The following is a 14,401-nucleotide window of genomic DNA, read 5'->3' on the forward strand; positions in this document are numbered from 1 at the left end:
AGAAATTAAAGGACAGGTGCACGTAGCAATCAATAATCCACGCTGAACTATGTTGCTGGTCCGGTCTATGTGCTCTACGCTGTACGCGAGCTATAGAGGCGGTTGTATGTGATGCCTTTCTCGCCGGCTACTCGGTCGGTGATATCATTGAGTTCGTCGCTATGGGGGATTCTCATCCAGCGAGGGTTATGCAGCGACCGGATGTTCTTATTGTTTTAAATAGCGGGCTATGGCATATAGCGGCGACCCTTAAAAACAGCTATAGCTGGGCTATAGTGGGCTATAGCGAGACTATAACGGCAAATTGTACATGAAATCATTTAGCGGCAACATGCTCAAACAACTATAGTGGAGCTATAGCTGGGCTATAGCCGGCTATTTAAAACTATGCATGGTACCATAAAGAGGTGCTCGCGGTTCATCCACCTCCTAAACGCTAAGTCGGCAAAGAGACTTGTGATAGGCACAATGGCCTTCCTACTCTCAAAATTTGGAGTTCGAGCGTTTTGGAAGATCGTTGTGAGTGCGCGACAGTTCTAATAGATGAATGGCTTGATCCATCTCGGATACCTTCCATGATGGTATGCGATGCTGAGTCCCACTGGTGGCTTCTGATCGGGCGTTCTGTGGCGGCTGGCCGGCGTGCTTGAGGCACTCGCATTTGATCTTGCCCGCGTTGTAAATCCTGAGTCAGTCGATAGGATGTGGGACAAGCACATGGGCCCCCGTGCTGATCCACGCTTCGTTGACCCGAAAATCTAGAGTTGGAGATTTTCAGGGATCGTCAAGCATACGCGATGGTTCTCATGGATGAAGGGTTCTCATTTACTGATGCCTCCTACTCCCAAATGCTTCTACTTTCACATTTTCTTTTCTTATTTACTTACTCCCTATCCAGGTCTCCAGCTAGCTTCTTAGTATTTTCTATATCTACAGCTTTCCAGCTTTTCAATACCAGCAAAAAGATATGGAGAAATGTATGGTGAGATTATATGGTGAATGATGGATTGAGGATATGGAGAAATGTATGGTAGCGCCACTTGTCTTTTTATGAACCTTTGGTTGTGTCTTCATTTACTCCGCGATCTAGAAGGTGCGTAATTGCTCACTATAAAGCTGGTTAAGCATGGGACACGAGCTGTCATCTCCTTTATTAGGGGACAAGCACCTATAACGACCGCCCGAGTGGGCCTGCCCATCTGATGTTTTCCATCTGGGTTTTTCTTTTTGATGTTTTCTTTGCCTTTTTATGGATTGTTCATTTCTACTATTTTTGGACATTTTTTTACTATTTCAATTTTTTCTAATAATATCCTTTTCGAATTATCCAACTTTTAATCCTCCTGATTTTACTGTACATCATTCTTTTTACATTTTATCTAAAAATTGCCTGAACAACTTTTTTACGTTTTCATGGAAATTTTGTAAGACATGTGCATGTTATTTAACTATTATGATTTTTTTTTCAATGTGACACAAATTTTATTTATATGTTATGAACATTTTCTAAAAATTGCATTAATAAATTTTAACATATCGTGAACATTTTTTAAGATCTTATTAATATATAAGTAAACGGGTGCAAAGTTTTTGAATGTTGTCTACAATGTTTTCAACGACATGAACATGTTTTACAAACTACACGAACAAAACTTTACATTTTGATGAACTTGTTAAAAAATGTCATGAACAAACTTCTAAATGTGTGAACATTTTTTAGATGTCACGAATTTTGTGATAGTACAAACATTTTTTTAAACTGCACAAAAAGTCTCTTATATTCCAGGAACATCTTTAATGTACAGTGATATCTTTTTAAAACTAATTAATATAATTCTAAAAATGTTCAGATTTTTTGAATTAGTGATCATGTTTGTTCAAAATATATTGTCTATTTTTTCCAAAAATAATAGAGAGAGAACTCAGCTAGCAACTCAGGTACAACATGGAGAAAATAAAGGACAGGCGCACCCAACGATCAACAATGCACGAACAACTATGTTGCAGGGCTCGCTCATGTGCCCTGTGCTGTCGGCGAGCTCGGACAGGCGAGCATATATGGGCTCGTATGCCATGCCTTCGTCGTTGGCTACTCAGTCGGTGAGATCGCAGAGTTCGCTCCTGTGGGGGCTTCCGATCCATCGAGGGTTCTGCCGCGGCGAGACGTCCTGCCCTGAGGAGGTGCTCACGGTTGATCAGATCCGCCTCCTATACCCCGAGTCAGCCAACAGGGGCTTTGGATACACACAAGGTCCTCCTTTTTGTCAAAATTTGGGGTCGGGAGATCGTCGAGAGTACATGACGGTTCTCATGAATGAATGGTCCTCCTTTACCCGATGCCTCATACTCCCAAATGGTTTTAGTTTCACGATTTTTTTCTCACCTCCTATCCAGGCTGCCATCTAACTCTTTGTTTTATTTCCTATCTAGAGCCTTTAAATATCACCAAAGGGACGTGTCTCGATTAGTAGAAGACTGTATGGAGCTCTGGTTGTGCCATTGTTCTACTGCTATTTATAAGAAGAAGAATATTGCTCTGTTAGTTTTTTTTTCATGCAGACGCGCCATGTACACTGGGGTGATTCCAAATTAATATATCTGGCAAGAGATGAAAAGTATATTAAATACGCCTGGCAATGTTGGGGAGGGAGGACATGTTCATTGCCATGCACGTTGAAGTGGTTGGATTTGTGCTGCATGCTTTTGGAGTTTTTATGTCACACTGGCCCTGTTGTAATAATATAGTCCGCCAGGCTCTTATTGGAGACTGGAGCACAATGTCGTTTCATCTAGCCGCTTGTTTATTAGATACTCCAACACCCAAAGCAGAGTAAACAGCAAACAAACACCCAAAACAGAGGAGACCGAACACTTGGACAAGCTGGGAGGAAGGAGCGAGGTACCATATCTTTGAGTGCAAACTCCTGGCCACAACCAAGCCTCAATACACACATAATTAAAGAGTGGCCATCATCTCAAAGAGGAAACACTGAGAAATGATGTATTAGATTGACAAAGGAGAAGAAACAGTTTGATGGAATGCGGATGAATCAGATTAACAAAGGAGAAGAAACAGTTCAATGAAATGTGGTAAGTAAGGCTAACTGGCGCGGAAGCGGGCGGAGGTGTGGTTGGCATTGACCAGGGAGAGACTAGCTCATAAAGAAAATGCATCAACTAGAAACTAAGCAAGCACATTGGATGTGACACGAGCTGAAACCACAGTCAGAAATCACAAGCATATGATGTTCAGGGTGCCTTGTAATTCAGGGCTTGTGCCAAAACCTCCAATAAAATGAGTGAAACAACATTTCTTAGCGAATTCACATTGAAACTAAGCAAATTACAATACATCTCAAGTAAATTGTCTTCTAACAAGTTTTATCTCGAATCTTGAAATAAGAACGTTCAGTTCAATACAAAGTAAGCACACCAACATAAATGAACAAGATAATCCGAAGCTGGAAACGCTGGGATGAAGGAGCAAAGCACCATCTATGAGTGCAAACTTCTGCCCAGCACCAAGCCTTATTTATTACAAGCAGAATCAAAGCGTGGTCATCATCTCAGAGAGGTAACGAAACGGAACTCTGAGATAATGAAATGAATGTTCACAAAGGGTAAATGGAATTAGGTGGCACAAGGAGCGAAGACCGTGAAGCTCGATCTTCCAGCTGGGAGAAACAGCAGCCCATCTCCATCTGTTATGACATGTATCTTCATAGACATCTGCATGCAGCATTCCGTTGTTCAGTCCTCACAAAGCTATACAATTTAACAGATATTGGCGTTGATGCACTTCATAGCCTGAAAACCAATACTATCCAGACTGGTCAAAACTCTGGAATTACGCGGGGAGGGAGTTCAGCACAACCACATACTTGTTCAGTTCTCACGCTTATGTAACAATAAAAGAGTTTCCACAAGAAATTAAAGAATACCACAAAGATCACGGTCAACTATACTATACATCACAGAGCCATAACGAAAGCTATCTCAATAATCAAAGGCTAAAACTATGCATCACACAAGCTTGAAGAGAATACCTCAGCAAAATATCCCGGTATATACAGTTTAGCAACAACGTAATTAAACAAAAAAATTGATGTTGAATATCTGATTAGCAAAAAAGAGGTTCTGTAACTCATTATTCTTCATTTTAACCGTCAAAATAATCTTTCTTCATACTGTTTACACGTAGCATCTTATGCTCAAACTTCAACCTGGAATGTGAACTTGAGAAGCATACACCCATTTACTACCTCCATTCCTAAATATAAGACCTTGGGGCACTATATTTAGGAATGGAGGTAGTAGTTTCAATCTATAAAGGAAAATCCTAACTACAAATTAAAATTAACTGAAATTTTGGTGGAAATCTGGCAACTCAGTTCTGAAATCTCCATACATAACACTGCAGATAAACCTTGCTATAATAACGAAACTACTACTGATCGTAGTGAAGCAAGCTAGAGGAACTTTACCCGTCGAGGTTCTATCAAAGATAGCCGCGTGATGCGGAGTCAAAGCAGAAATTATTTGTCAAAAAAACGAACCCAATTAGAATGTTCGACTTCAATGCGGGGATTGCCAGGATGCATTTCGACGGCACTCCTAAATGCATATTCAGAGCTGCTCCATTCAGATTCTGTAGCCTGGTTGTGCTCGATATATGCAGACACCTCTTCAAGTGCAGGCAAATGCTCGATGCCGGCTGGTCCAGCCCCGTTCTTCTTCCAACCTTTGACGCTGAAAGTTATCTTGAACCTCTGGAGCATGGGCATCGCCCCAGCCTGGAAGGTCAGGTATGATGCGTTACTCAAGCTGAGTGTAAACTGCTTTAGAGCAGGGAATGTTCCTCTTCCATAGATGACAATCATTTCTTTTGGGGGTCTTCGGACATGTAAATCAAGGTCGGTGAGGGAGGGCAAATCCGCAACAATACCAACATCCTCCGTGAGCAGCTCATCAACAATGAACTGCAACACACGCAGGTTATGAAATTCCCTCGGCCAGTTAGGGACCCTGGAAAAATAAGAATCCCCCCATGGAAACTGCATTGTGGCGAGTCTTTGAAGGCTGCACGGAGGAGACAAGCCATCCGTGCATCCATGGATATATATGCGCAGGAACTCAAGGCTACCAAGTTTTTTCAAAGAAGAGTTTAGAACATCCATGATGCCGTCCTGATCATGGTAAGCAATGTGGCCGGTGAGAGCTAGATCTCTCATATTGGTCATCTCTCCAAGGCCCTTGATGTTATCTAGTGAGTTTACTGATAAATTAAATCCACAAAGAGATCTCAGGGATTTCATTTTGCCAATCCCATCAGGCAGCCCTCTAAGACGTCCAATACTCAGATGCAACAAGTGTGGCAGATAAACTATATCCGATGGAACACTGGCACAGTACCATATATCAAATGTTTCTAATTGTTGGAGTCCTCTAATCTGTGTTGGTAGGTGCACATCGTCACCACTGCCATCAATCTGTACATATCTTAGCTGATACAGTTCGTTCATCCCAGTGAGGTCGATTGATGTAGGGTAATCCTTGATAAAAAGAACTCGGAGGAACTTGAATTTCGACAGAGGAAGTATATTCTGATTCTCAGATCTTCCAAAGATCATAACGGACCGGACCTGTGACAAACTAATCTTCCCCAATAATAATGTTCCATTACTTGCATCATTCAAGCGAACAGACAGACGACGAACCTTGTATTCCGGTGCTGTATTGGCCTGTGAACCATCCACTACAGTGAGAAAATTCTCTTCCGCACACTTAACCAGGATAAGATCGAGCATCATATCGTGTACTTTGCATTCTGTCACCGACCCACTGCTGTCAAATTCTACAGGTTGAACAAGGCTCCTATTGACAAGCTCATTGAAATAGTTTCTCGCATTTTTCTCCATGTCTTGTCCATTTTCTTTACTAACAAAACCTTCCGCCATCCATTGGCGTTCCAGATCAGACCTCTTTATTGTGTAGTCCTCCGGATACATACCAAGATATAACAAGCATGTCTTCAGATGACATGGAAGGTCTTTGTAACTGAGGTTTAAGATTTGTCTCATCCCTTGAAGTGTGAGTTTTGTTCCAGACATCGAGCCCAAAGAATTCCGAACATGTTCCAACTCCTCTTGGTTGGGACCTTCACTTGCTAGCAGGCCTGCTATGCTAATAATTGCAAGAGGCAAGCCACCACATTTTTGGAGAATTTCAACCGAAACATCTCTGAGTGTGTTAGGGCAAGCATCTTCCCTGCCAAATATCCTGCCAAAAAACAACCTTCTCGAGTGTTTGTCATTTAGAGGCTTCATTTGTAAAATATAATCATGATGATTGGAGCAACATGCTGCAGCCACTTCCTGAACTCTTGTAGTCACTATTGCTCTGCTGCCAAGATCATTTTCTGGGAATGCACGTTTGATAATATCCCAGTCTGATACACCCCATAGATCATCAATTATAATCAAGTACCTGCCAAACATTTAGCATAAAGTTAAGTCAAGTAGCAGAAAATTATCAAATACTAATCTCAGATGTCGAACCAGAGAATTTTACCTTTAATTAGTCAATAAGTAGTTCTGATTGAATAAGTAAACAAACTCATAAATTGGCATGCCATCAATCATTTGCCCAAGATTATGCATGCGACTAAATTGACCTCAGGTTGAGCTATAGCTTTTAGTTATTTGCACTTGAAAAGACTGTTTCTTTTCTACAAAAAGACTTCATTTAGAAAAGGCACCAGCTCTACATCCAGCAAATTTTCTGAAGAATTTCTTCCTTCTCTTTGTCTCAGTGCTCTAAACCAAGATCATTTTAAAGAATTTTGTCCTTCTCTTTATCTAAGAGAGTTCTACCTCCTACCATGTTTCATGTAATGCATCATTTATTCTATTCAAATTCTCTAAAAAAAATTAACTCCAAGACGGGCTGTTCCGAGGAAATGTGTTACACCTTACCTCACATAAGGATTTTGTCAAGAAAAAACATTTGACATGACAACATATATTTTAAAAAGAGGATTCAGCTGGCAACATAAGATTTTAAAATTAGAAGTCTGTAATTATGTTGACTAATCTGCATGCATATTCTTCTTAACACTTCTTTTATTGTTTGCATTTCTTTTGGAACAGCTATTATTTTCTCTGAAGTTCTAATACTCTAAGAACATACAGTTTTATGTAAACTAATGCACAAAGCTTGTTGCAAAAAATATTAACCGGCGAAGCTAAATATATAGCATTTTGAAACATATCAAAGACATTGGCAAACAACAACATGCACAAAGTAAAATGGATACCTCTTGTTGTGTAGATGTTCCCTAAGTTGGTCCAACATGACATTTAAGCCGCAATGATGAGAAGATGGTGTACATCCAAGTTGGGACATTAAACCATGGAGAAGTTTCGTGATGTCTGGCTTTTGAGAGACTGGCACAAAAGCACAGTGCGAAAAACTGTTCTTGAGCTTACCATATACCACATTGGCAAGTGTTGTTTTGCCTAGACCTCCAAATCCCACAATCGACACCACCTTGAATTTCTCGTTCTCATCTTTTAGCAGGTTCTCAAGCTCCTCCGCTGGCCCTTCCACACCAACAAGATTGGCTGCATTTTCATAGAGTATGGCAACTCGTGGGTCAATTTCCACATATTTTGATGGGGAAATATCAAGCTTGTACCGTTGGCGCCGCGCACTTATCTCAAGCACAAGTTCCTTGATCTCCTTGATCCGACTGGCAATCTGATGGCGGACTCTCAACTTTTTTAGGAGCCGAACAGTCTTCTTGGCGAACCCTTGGTTTTCAGATTCACTTTTCTTCCCAATGTGATGCATAAAGTCGTCAATGATGTCTTCAATGTCGTAAGACATCTCCCTTAGTGTGTCCCTCCAGCTCTTGGTCTGGGGGTCTAGCTTGTCCACATCTGCAAGCACCTCAAGAGTATCCTTCATGCTGCCAAGCTCATCCTTGATGAACTTCACTTCCTTGCGTAGATTCTTGAGCTTGGCGAACTCCTCCCCCATGAGGGTGGTCAGCTTGCCCAGGAGGGAGTTCATGGCGCCAGTTGAAGTGCTCATCATGACTCCTACCATCTCTTTAATTAGTGAGTTACCTTGTCTGGCTTACTAGCTAGTTAGTCATACTTGCTTCTGCTTACATGTTGCCTTCTGAACCTGCAGTATGTATGAAGATTAATATAACAAGATATATCCCCTCAAAGAAAAAAGTAGATATATACATGCCAGAACCCATGATGGGGTTAGATATATATGTAGCCTGAATAATGAATCTGTAGATAACACTGAACGCACAATGGCACAAATTGTGTTGACCGATTTGAGAGCCTGAGCTACAGAGCAAACTAAGAGCGTTTGGGTTAATTTGGAGAGGGATTCTCACTTACTTGAGCAGTGGCCAGAGTTGGAGTAAGATGGCGGAAGCTCTGTTCTCCACTAAAGACGACGATGGACGCAGATCTGGAGCTGAGGGAAACGGGTTGTTAGAAAAATTATTATGGGTGGAGTGCAGCAGATCCCTGCGTGAAAAGAAGAAGAAGGGAAAAAATGCAGAACAGAGTCAAATCTTGCTGGGTAATTTAATGGATCTCACACAGATTTTGCGTGCAGCAGCTGTGGAAGTAATGAACCTGCGGAGAAAGAAAAGGCCAAAATGGTGCTCACCTTGCCGCTCGCTCTGGCTGGGCGCGTACTCGCCGGCACCGTCGCTGCTGCTCACCACGCCGCCGGTCGCCCGCGAACGAATCGGGAGGCTGCCATTGGAAGGAAGCCACGCGCTGCGGAGAGGAAAGAACTCCGGAGGAAAGCATGCAAGGGAAGGGAAAGCAGAGTGGAATTTCAGGGAGCCACATGGAAACAGTAAAAGTGGACTGGCTGCACTGTTCTCTCGTGCAGTGGCTGTGGTGGTGTAGGCCATTGCATAGCCCCCTCCTGTGTCGTCACTGTTGATGCACATGGCCTGCTGTCCGCTGGCTGCACTGACTCGTCAACGTCCCATTCACCACCATAGCTCTGCACTACAATACTCCCTCCTGTTGGAACCGCTCTCTCACACGGATGACTGGAGGTAGACGAAGGAGTACAAGCAGATAGTTTTTGGTGGCCAGCCGCACACACAGCCTCGGCCTTTTCTCACTTCTATTCTCCTGCCACACTTTCAAGCAAACATGGTACAACTCGTAAGTAGCAGACTCACGCATGCGTAGCCGGCCCGTCATGCTAGCCACTAACTGAATGACCCACACGACCTAGCATGCAGCGAACGAGCCCACGATCTAACTACCAGCTAACTCCATGCGTACGCAACGCGCTCCCACGCGCACACCGCGTCCGGCCGCAACGGAACTGCCAATGCATCTAGCTAGCTAACGTGACTGTACCATCACGCCATACACACACACACGCTACGCTGCTGCGTCCCACACGTCCCACCCGTCCCGTGCATCACCGACACGCCTGACGAACCCGACGAGCCCGACGGCATCAGTGTGTCCCGCCCGTCCCGCGCGCGCCCGACGCGCCCGACGAGCCCGACCACACACGCCGTGGCTTATTCCAACACCTCCGACCCCTCAAAAACGCTCTTAATATTCCAAGCAGATGTTTGTTCACGGCATTTCCAACACGGACTCTCCATATCCGTCCGTGGACCAGTTAGTATTGGCGGAGGATAAAAAACAATTTAAAGTGGCATGGACACTAAAGCATAAAATAAATTATGCTCGGAAACCAATTACACAACGTGAAAAATGCAACTAAGATCACAATTACAGGTTGTCAAGCTATTTTACAACAGAAATCATAAATTTAGAAATGTAGAATTTTCACAAATATGTACTTTAACTCTCTACGTTTGTTGTCCCCTTCCTTTGCAACACCACCATCACAAATCACAGTAATAAGCACCTCCCTCCATCTATGTCATAAAAAGAAATAGATAATCCCTAAAACTCTGAATCCGGGCGAATTGCATTTTCTAGCGGAAGGACAATGCATGCATTCATTATATTCTTCCTCTCCTATATAAAAAGAAACCCTTTTATTCCTATGTGATATTTTGAAACATTCATATCTTCTAAACCAAAACTCGATTATCAATTTTTTTATATTTAAATCCTGGCAACAAGACCTTTCAAAGAACATGAAATTTGGATAAATTTCAGAGTCGTTTTATTTTCACTATTTTCAGTTCAACATTGATAGTTGTGATGTGAAAAATCAGTTATATATTTCAGTCTCACATTAATTAAAAAATGTGGGTGATGAAATGGATGTCGTACTGAAACTGGTCTGAAAATTAAAATGGGTGCATTCTGGAAATTTCAATTTCATATTTCGGTCTCACATTATATATATACATGTTCCATTTCAATTTCATATTCCAATCTCACATTACTTGAAATGGATGCAGTACTGAAACCGGGCTTGTAACTGAAATGGACTCACTCTATTGTTTTAATTTAAATTTCAGTCTCGCATTATATATAACAATTGCATTTCCATATCAAATTTCGATCCCACATTAATTGAAAATGATGCGGTTTGGAAATTTCAATTTCATATTTCAGTCTCACATTATATACACCAGTAGCATTTCAATTTGAAATTTCAGGCTCACATTAATTGAAATGGATGCGGTACTGAAACGGATCTCGGAGTTGAAATGCAATTGGTATTGAAATTTATATGCTAACAAAATGATATGGTGGTGAAGTATATGGTTTTGAAATGCATCTTGTAATAATGTGATCTGGTATTGAAATGCATCTGGTAACAAAGTGATTTTGTAATTGAAATGCATCTGCTAACTAAGGTATTGACATGTATGACATAAAATGATATATGGAATTTTTCAATTTCAATCAAAAGAAGAAAAAATAAAAATAAAAAGTAAATCCATTTCAATTCCAATCAATTTTATGGAACGGAAAATTTGAAGTGAGCTTAGCTAATATTCGATATTGATCTTGTTTGAAAGATCTTGTCATCATGATTCGAAATGTATAAAAAAGACAACAAATCAAATTATGGTTTAAAATATATGGATCATATAAAAAGCACTAAGAGTATTTTCCATGGGTTGGGGTGAAGAGTGACAGAACAGGTGATGGAACATAAATTTGCTATACACTAAGCGAATACATTGAATACTGCACGCATGTGAGTCCAGAATGCTCGGATCTTGACGTGAATTTGTTGCGGTTGCTTGCCCAGTAGATACAACTTCAGCTAGAAAATACTTTGGTCCAATCCTAGTCTAAGCCTCTCTCATCTCTGATAGCCTACCGCCTGCAATCTCTCACGACAGCGACATCACATAGCCGGACGCCTCCAACCAAGGCGCACACACAACATCAGCAGTATCAGCCTCCCGCCTCCATGCGCCGCTCCTTCCCAGCACGGGCTGCCTCCACGCATGTCTCCATGGATCAAGGTTCGGGGGGCCTCTAGTTGAGGGGAGGGGGAAATCGGAGAACTGTGGAGCAATCGGGGTGCGCTGACGGGACGAAGGGAGTTTTATGGGCTATGCTGCTGCGGGACAAGACAAAGGGGCCTGCGTTCGATCAATGGCCATGCCATTCCTCGTTCTCCGTTTCCTTTCATGGCGAGACAACGGGGAAGAGCAACTAAAAAAAAGGCCCCGGTCCAGCTAACAGTCCTGGTTTGGTCCCAACTTCTACTGTACATTCGAAGAAAAAACTAAGGGCAAGCTGCTGGTGAACAAGCTGAAGCCTACCAAGCCATGGAGAACCAGGACTAATTAATAATCGCAAATGCTCCGTCGTACTCAGCCGTTCCCTCTAGAACTCTCCCCTGGATATATGTTTCATTGACTACTCTCCTTGGAGATGTCATTTGTTGTGGTATGTCGTTGTTGTTTGTGTCATCTAACTCTGGGTTGCTAATATAGATGGATGGTCCTCATTTACCTGTTGCCTCCTACTCCCACACACTTGTACTTTCACGATTACTTCTCTTCCTTCCCCTCATCCTATCTACAATTTTTTAATACTAGCAAAGAAGTTTGCGTGCAAAACCATGTAGCTTTTATCTAGGTGAACGTTGGGGTAAGCATATAGGGAAATGTATGGTGATGTGTTAGTCCCGGCCCCCATCCTCTCCTAGCCATGTAGGTGCATGTTGTACGCTCGAGTGGGTGGAGCGTGCCATCGTTTCGCTGATTTATCGATCTGGCTGAGTTGGGGAAGGTAGACAAGTCTTAAATGCCCATGCTTTTGCAAGGAAGGACTAGTTTATTATGACATACGTTGGGAGTAGTGAAATATGAGCTACAAGGCTGCTCTATAAATTACAAAGCGATGAAGCAGTAATCCGGAGGTACTAATAGACATCAACTAGGAGATTTTACTATTGAGCGGATGCAACACGCATGGTACGCAGCTAAACTCAACCTGGTGAACGTGGCAAGCCATTGTCATGGTCATTTTGCATGCATGTTGGAGCAGATAGCTCTAGGCTTGAGAGGCAACCAGGAGATAAGATGCTCGTTGGCGCATCTACTTTGATATCTTTACAATGCATTGTCTAAGGGCGAACAAGCATCACCCGCCACAATCACAGCAATATGTCGTGCAAATTGAAGGGTCCGGTTAACAAAATAAGGGCCTCACAGTGATGCCAGAACTTTATGTAGCAGATGATATGGCCCTAGCGAGGATGCATTTCATAGGGCAGAGCTAGACCCGGACACCTGTCCCACGGCTGGCTCCATCTTAGACATGTACTATGTTAGATTGACCCGATTTCTCTAATTATCAAATATCAACCAACTCAGTCCAGCGATCTCTCTCTTGTATGTTTGGAGCAGCGAGGTACTACCGCTATAGCCAACCTGTGGAGTATCCATCGATCAAGAGTGTCAGCCAATCAACGAGACAGAATAGAGAGGAAAAGATGGTTAGCTAACGCTGGCTGCCTCGCTCGTCTTGCACCTCGTTCACCGGGCTAAACTGACATCCGCCTTAGCTGGTCTGCAAGAGTACGCTGCATATCTGCACTTTCCAGTGCTGCCCTCGCCAACAATCAAGAAATGTGTGACGAATTCACCCACAAACCAGACTCTAAAACATCTTAGGGCATGGATTGATGTATTTTTTCTTCAATTACATGATGAAGAGGTAATGATAAGGCTTTTTTACGCTTTGCTCTGGGACATTTTTTGATAGTATGAAGTGGCGGCCCGGGACACCTGCCACTAGTAATTTGGTTCCAGATTAGCCATTGGCCAAGAATTAGTAGTGGCCGGTACCACAAACCACCCGCCACTGGTATGTTAGATATTAGTGGCGCTTTTGATTACTCGCATCAGAGGTAATCTAGGCTCAAACTTAACTGAGATTGGCCCGGCCTCCGTTTTGGCAGGATTAGCCTGGGCCAAGCCTTACCGGTGATTGGTGCCCTCAGCCACCCGCCACCAGTATGTGATTTAGGTAGTTCTGCATTTTAGTGATTTAGTGTTTTTTTCCGGTGTTTTATATTAGAGCATTGTAGTAGAGTCACCATATGGTCCCGATCGGCATAGAAACTGCAAGTAAGAAGATTTTGGGCCAAAATGACAATCTAGCAGTTTCCTCATAAACAACCTTGTAGCTTCCAATGGATGCTAGGAGGCCAATATGGAGCTCTGTCCATAAACCAACTGCTTGCGTTGGAGAGAAGTTTCAGCTTATTCCTCCTAACGCCACTGCCGAGTTTGAAGCGTGGCGCTGCCCGTACATGCCTATCCATGTGTCAATGAATCACGGGTGAGTGGGAGACATGACCAGTAACCACGTAGCCAATAATGGTGGCCAGCGCTCCCTTGATTCCCATGGCAGCCATTCGGATGGCCACATGACTTCATACCCTACGATAAAAGATAGGCGGCGAGGCGTTCCCATCACCCAAGTCCGAGCCACCTCCTCCCCCACCCCCATCTTCTCCTCTCTCAGCAACAGTGTCATCGTGCCAGAAGTTTGCCGATAGTCTGAACATGGCAGATGTCGCACAAACGTTGGGCGAACACTCCCATGGTGCACTTGCCACGGCAGCCACCGGCTCCTCCTCCTGCGGCAGATCTAGCTGGCATGATGGACCCATCGCATCTCTTGGCGCAGGTGGCGGCGGCGGCCAAGGGAGCCAGGCGGCCAGGCCCCTCGTTTGGATGAAGGAGGAGCCATACGGTGCCGTCCCCGACGGCCCTACCGCCCCCCTCGTTCGGGTGAAAGTTGCCGCCCCCATCACTTACCAGCCGGAGCAGGAAGCGGAGCCGGAGGACACGATCCACGCCACGATTGAGCTCACCAACAGCCAAGATCGCACTGAGGTGCAGATCATCCATGAGTACGGTCTGCACGCATAGACGAGG

At 43.4% G+C, this 14,401-nt stretch overlaps 1 protein-coding gene across 5 annotated transcripts; it reads right to left on the reverse strand.

Moving 5' to 3' along the window:
- Positions 1–3,296: 3,296 nt before the first annotated feature.
- LOC109734444 (disease resistance protein RGA5) lies at positions 3,297–8,936 on the reverse strand. Of its 5 annotated transcripts, none has more exons than XR_002225857.4 (5): positions 8,698–8,936; positions 8,421–8,552; positions 7,316–8,190; positions 4,485–6,486; positions 3,297–3,729 (listed from the first exon to the last, which is right to left on the reverse strand). XR_002225857.4 is itself a non-coding variant. In XM_020293652.4 (5 exons), the coding sequence occupies exons 3-5, from the start codon at positions 8,107–8,109 to the stop codon at positions 3,631–3,633; spliced, it is 2,823 nt and encodes a 940-aa protein (XP_020149241.1). In that variant the 5' UTR covers positions 8,110–8,190; positions 8,421–8,552; positions 8,698–8,936; the 3' UTR covers positions 3,297–3,630. The 5 variants fall into 5 exon arrangements, 3 of the variants coding, with proteins under 3 accessions (XP_020149241.1, XP_040247507.1, XP_020149242.1); XR_002225858.4 differs by having other exon boundaries at positions 3,297–3,807; XM_020293652.4 differs by having other exon boundaries at positions 4,557–6,486.
- Positions 8,937–14,401: the final 5,465 nt, after the last annotated feature.

This window comes from Aegilops tauschii, chromosome 6 (assembly GCF_002575655.3).
Source record: "Aegilops tauschii subsp. strangulata cultivar AL8/78 chromosome 6, Aet v6.0, whole genome shotgun sequence".
Classification (NCBI taxonomy): Eukaryota; Viridiplantae; Streptophyta; class Magnoliopsida; order Poales; family Poaceae; genus Aegilops; species Aegilops tauschii.

Bases quoted from the DNA above. Each gene is read 5' to 3' on its own strand.
- LOC109734444 (XM_020293652.4), bottom strand. From the start codon at position 8,109: ATGGTAGGAGTCATGATGAGCACTTCAACTGGCGCCATGAACTCCCTC. The intron at 6,487-7,315 runs GTATCCATTTTA...AATGTTTGGCAG, and splicing joins GAACATCTACACAACAAGAG to GTACTTGATTATAATTGATG. The intron at 3,730-4,556 runs GTTCGTTTTTTT...TGCTGCATGCAG, and splicing joins AAGTCGAACATTCTAATTGG to ATGTCTATGAAGATACATGT.